This window comes from Haplochromis burtoni, unplaced genomic scaffold, assembly GCF_018398535.1.
Source record: "Haplochromis burtoni strain Fernald_Lab_line unplaced genomic scaffold, NCSU_Asbu1 Contig_1063, whole genome shotgun sequence".
NCBI lineage: Eukaryota > Metazoa > Chordata > Actinopteri > Cichliformes > Cichlidae > Haplochromis > Haplochromis burtoni.
In genome coordinates, this window is record NW_024583424.1 from 18,930 (window position 1) to 23,953 (window position 5,024).

Genomic DNA, 5,024 nt, shown 5'->3' on the forward strand with positions numbered 1-5,024 from the left:
GGGAGGTGTGTGGTATTTTTTTTCAGGTGTATAGTTTTTCTTGTTTTTTTTATTATTTGTATCGGTCTGTTTCTGTGTTTGCTGGCTGTGGTGTTTTGTTTTGGTTTATTTTTGTTTTTAAGTTTTGTTTATTCTGGTGTGTTTAGTGGGAAATTTTTTTTTGAGTGATTGATGAATTTTGTTTAGAGTTGTGAGTTTTTTCTGCAGACTGTCTTTGTTTGAAATGTTAGTATGTATGATGATGGATATGGGACGATGTATTGGAGCTTTGGTGTAAACTGCGTTGCATTTGGTGTGAGTGCGACGGGTTGCGTATAAGGTATGTGGCGTGGGGTGAAGGGGTTTGTGGTACGAATACTTAGGTGTAGGGGCAGGTAAAAAGGATTCATACTGCTGGCGCAGTGTGGTTGATAGAGGGGTTGAACACAAACTTTGTCCAAAAACCTCTCATGTTTAGCTTTTTTCCACTTTTTCTTTGGTCATTTTGGGTGAAGGTAGTGTCTGCCATCAAACAAGAAGACAGCCGCATGTAACTATGTGTTACATGCGGTGTTTGCTAGTTCACCTTACGTGCATTAATTTAATAACATAAAAAAATATATGTTACTCTTCTCCCCTCCCCCTCTTTTTCCCTTTTCTGGGAGGCAGTGGGGAGGTAGAGCGTACAGTTCGATCCGGCGGGGAGGTGTGGGATACCAGATCAGGGGCCCCCCTTCTGGCACAGAAATAACAGTTTAGCATGAACCAGTGACACTGATCAACCCTGGCAATGCCTCCTTGGATGAGGGTGTCTAGTGTAAATGGCAAAACACCCAATGAATGCATTGGGTAAAAGGATTGTAACATCTCCTTTTACTGAATCAAGTAACTTCTTCAGTCTCCTCCTCCTTTAGTTTGTGTTTTAGTATTGTTCATGGTTCAGTTTCCTTGTTTTTCCATGTCTCTCGTACATGTAAAGTTATGTCTCCATGATTATTCATGTCTCCCAGTTACTGTTAATCTTGCATGTCTTGAGTCTCTGTCTGTTTCCTGTTTTATTTTGACAGTTCCAAGTCCTGTATTCAGTGTTTCCAGTTTGCTTCCTCCTTGTCTCAATCCTTGTCAGATTTGTTCCAGCTGTGTTTTTGTCCCGTGTCTCATTCCATTGTTATTATTTGTGTATTTAGACTCTGTTATTTCCTCTGCACATTGTTGTGTTGTCCCATGTTGCTGTGTTGTTTCTCTGTGTTCCTTGAAGCTGTGAATTTCCTCCTGGTTTGTCTAGTTCTAGTTTACCAATTTCCCTGTTTTCTAGTTTTAGTTCCTTGTTTCTAGTTTGCAGTTTTGGTTTCGTGTCTCCTATTTACCGTATTTTAGGACCATAAAGAGCAACGGATTATTAAGCACGCTGCCGATGAACGGGTCTGATTTCATACATAAGGCACATCAGATTATAAGGCACATTAACCCTTTAAAACCGATCGGAGCGGGAACGCTCTGTTTTGCGTAACTATTTTTAAATCCCGGTAGCACTGCAACCACGTAAGCTGGCACAAATTTTTTTTTTGCATATGAAACCGGAGGAGTTGTACTTACATCTTATGCCATCAGCTTGTCCTAGGTCACGGTTTCCTTCCACATATAGCTTTGCAAAAACTGCATAAAAAGCGCTTGCAGGAACAAAAACATAATATTCCAGAAACACGCTTTGCCGATCCGATCAGCTGTTCATAACACTTCCTACGTTGGAATAGACGTCAGCGCGAACTTTTGCATGTCCGCCATTACCTGCCCGAAACCGGAAGTGACGTCATTTTCGCGGAAATGTAGTTTTTACCATCAGGGCCTCAGGGCCTATACTGGTGTTTTTAAAAGTTATCTTTGACTTTATGACTTTCTGTGTCGTTTCTGGGATGCTTAGGACTCATATTGCACTGCTGGAAATAGTTTATTTTGATGCATATGCTGTTTTTTTGCAAATTTGCAGTATAATATTTATTTTCGTTTTTCCTGCAGTATATAAAAATTGGTGTATTTCAAAAATAAAACTATGAAGACACTCAAAATAAATTTCCTGTGGTGGGAAACTATTTTGTGCAACTTTTTTGTATTTACAGTTTTGAGGGATAAGCCTCTTAAATTTCTCTAACTAGAAATATATGTTAAAAAAACAAAAACGATTTTCAATTTTTTTGTAGTTTATTGCACTTTTTTGCAATTTATGTAATTACTATGCACTTAATGCAGACATATTATTAAAATTTGGGCTATAATGGTTGTATTGATGTATAGCAACTTGAAATGCTCCCAAAAATGGCTCCACAGCATGTAAAATAATATAAGCTCTGGCGGACTTGGTTCTATGGTAGGTCTTAAAGGGTTAAGAAACAAATAAGTCAGTAGTGAAAAAAGTTAGCGTTCGTCCTCCAGCTTCACTGTTTATGTTATGCTAACATAGCTGTGTCGCTAGCGATCACGTAGCACATCATTATATACCAGCTAGCCCAACTTCAGTAACCCTACAAACGTCACTGCTGTTTAGTTTCCTGTCTTCATTTATGTTGGAAGTGATAGCAGAGCTGTACGTTTGAATTTTTTCAGAAATCTCTCAGTCAGAACATGCTATATCATGTTTAGGTGGAAACTAGCGAGCTAACTTCCTGCTAACTTCTAACTCTGTTAAATTTAATAAATTCTGTTTTCATGGATGCCTGGATGTTAAACGTAATTGTTACACCCAGTAAAGCAGCAACGCTGATCATTTTATTAGAGAGGAAATAATTTAGACAGTTTTTAACTTGTTTGACTTTGGGACCTGGAGAAGACGGAGTTTGGACCCAGATTACTCCGAAAGGCTCCTGCCTACGGTAGCCGTAATGCTCCGACAATCCATCAAGTGGTGCGGCTTCCAAAGTCGTACTGAAACATCTGCCATAAAATCCTCAAAAACACAGACACATATATGGAAAAAAAACATAGGTTTTGTCAGTTTTTTCATAGATAAGTAATGATTCAAATGTTTAAACTGGCATTTAAAGCATTCAAACCTTGAAAATTATTTAATGTTTGATCATTTTGAAAAGCGCTCAAGTTGGTTATTTTTGGGGAAAAGGACAGAAAAAAATATTGCTGTATTAGGATTTTATGAAAGATATTGTCAGTGTACATTTTTGTCTACAAAGGTGTTGCAACGGTGCAAAATTTGAGGAGGACATAAGGGCTAAAACAGATATTTTTGTGTCCTTTTATTTGTCTAACAAAAATGTAATAATATAAACTGTAACTGCCCACCAGAGGCTAAAGACTCTCTGGCCTTAAGTACGAATTGCCTGGGTGCCTCCTCTCTGTGGAGAAATAGCTCTACACAGAGGTGGTACATAAGGCTGGAAAGAGGGTAGGACACGTCCACGCAGGCAACACAGCCAGTAAACTCTAAATGCTCTGATATGCCATATCAAACAAGCCTCATTAAACAAGGGACAGATTGTCCTTTATCAATGATTAACAGATAAGGTTCTTCTGTAGTTGCCCCAGTTGCCTCAAGATGCTTTATATGTCTACAATTGTGATGTGAAAAGCTAAATCATAATTGTTTATAGTGGTTATTTGTATGAATAATGTTCAATTTTCTGTGCCTTCTAGGATTTTTTTCCCATATTTTTCACTTCAGTCTACATCTACAATGTTTTGCCTGAAGGATGGACGATGCTGTAAAATGCCACTTGGGGCCATCTGTGTCTTCCTTTTTCATCACTTTATTTTTTTCTTTCACTTAGCACAGTTTTGTGGAGGTAATTAAGTCTTATCGTTATGGAGTTACACAAATTATGCAACACATCTAAGTCTATTAATTACACAAATATTTCTGTTATTGATTAAATGTCAGCCATTTCATTTATGCCACAGGCTAAAACAGCAAATGTAAAACACCTGGGCTTCTGAACCTCTGTTTAAAATAATCTAATCAGAAACTAATAAAACAATGTTTGGTAACTTTCTCAAAAATGACAAGTATTTGTAATTTTCCTTTAGGTGTGTCTCAGGTGGTTGGTCCATCTGAGCCAGTTGTGGCAATAGTTGGTGATGACACTGTGTTACCATGCCATCTGGATCCTGCTGTGAATGCTGCTGATATGACAGTAGAGTGGACACGATCTGACCTCACACCTAAATTTGTGCATGTTTGGCGTGACGGCGTGGAGCTCGTGAATAAAAAAAATGAAGCTTACATGGAAAGAACATCACTACCCATTAACAACCTGAAGCTCGGAGACATTTCACTAAAACTCTCCAAAGTGAAACTGTCAGATAGGGGATCATACAAATGCTTCAGTCCTGCGCTTAGTGGACAAGCTAGTGTTGAGCTTGTTGTTGGTAAGTGGAGATATAGTCTTTGTACAGAAAGGTCAAAATGAGATCTAATGTTGGAAATCATCAGTCAATATTTAGTTTAGAAAAAAAACAACATTGTTAGTAGTAAAAAATCATAAGGGTAAAAAATACAGAATAGTAGAATAGTGTTTTTCATGTCACTGTTAAATGGTTTAAATACAGTTGGTGTACAAGTATTCAGTGCATTTGCAATAAATTTAATGGCCCTTTAGTGTTGCTACTAGTTATGGTGACCAATGTGTTTTCCCTTTTCAAAATTAGGTGTAGTTTCATCACTTACCATCACTGTAATGAGGAACAGTGAGGATTAAATAAATCACCTGTAATAAGAACACACAGAATATCAACAAGTAGCCTGCAGCAATTTTACAAACAAACAAAAAATATATAACTAAATAACTTGTTTTTTACCTGGAACATGTATGTGTGTCTCTCTGCTCTGGTTGGTGTTCCTCTGTTGGACTCTGCAGGTGATGTTGTTGCTGTGTCTCTTCTCCACAGTCACTCTGCTGCTGACAGTATAGAGGTCATCAGGACCTCTGAGGGTCTCTGTAGGTCCAGCAGAGAGGAGGTTTCCCTCACCGTCCAACCACAGCAGCTCAGGCTCTGGATACCAGCCTGCAGACTCACACTGTAACACCACTTTACCGCTG

The 5,024-nt window shown here is 38.4% G+C and overlaps 1 protein-coding gene across 1 annotated transcript; it reads left to right on the forward strand.

Moving 5' to 3' along the window:
* Window positions 1-560: 560 nt before the first annotated feature.
* LOC121813032 (myelin-oligodendrocyte glycoprotein-like) lies at window positions 561-4,626 on the forward strand. Its single transcript, XM_042216458.1, is given in 2 exon segments — window positions 561-1,052; window positions 4,023-4,626. Coding segments are annotated over 2 exon segments (456 nt in total). The 5' UTR covers window positions 561-968; the 3' UTR covers window positions 4,395-4,626.
* The last annotated feature ends 398 nt before the right edge of the window (window positions 4,627-5,024 follow it).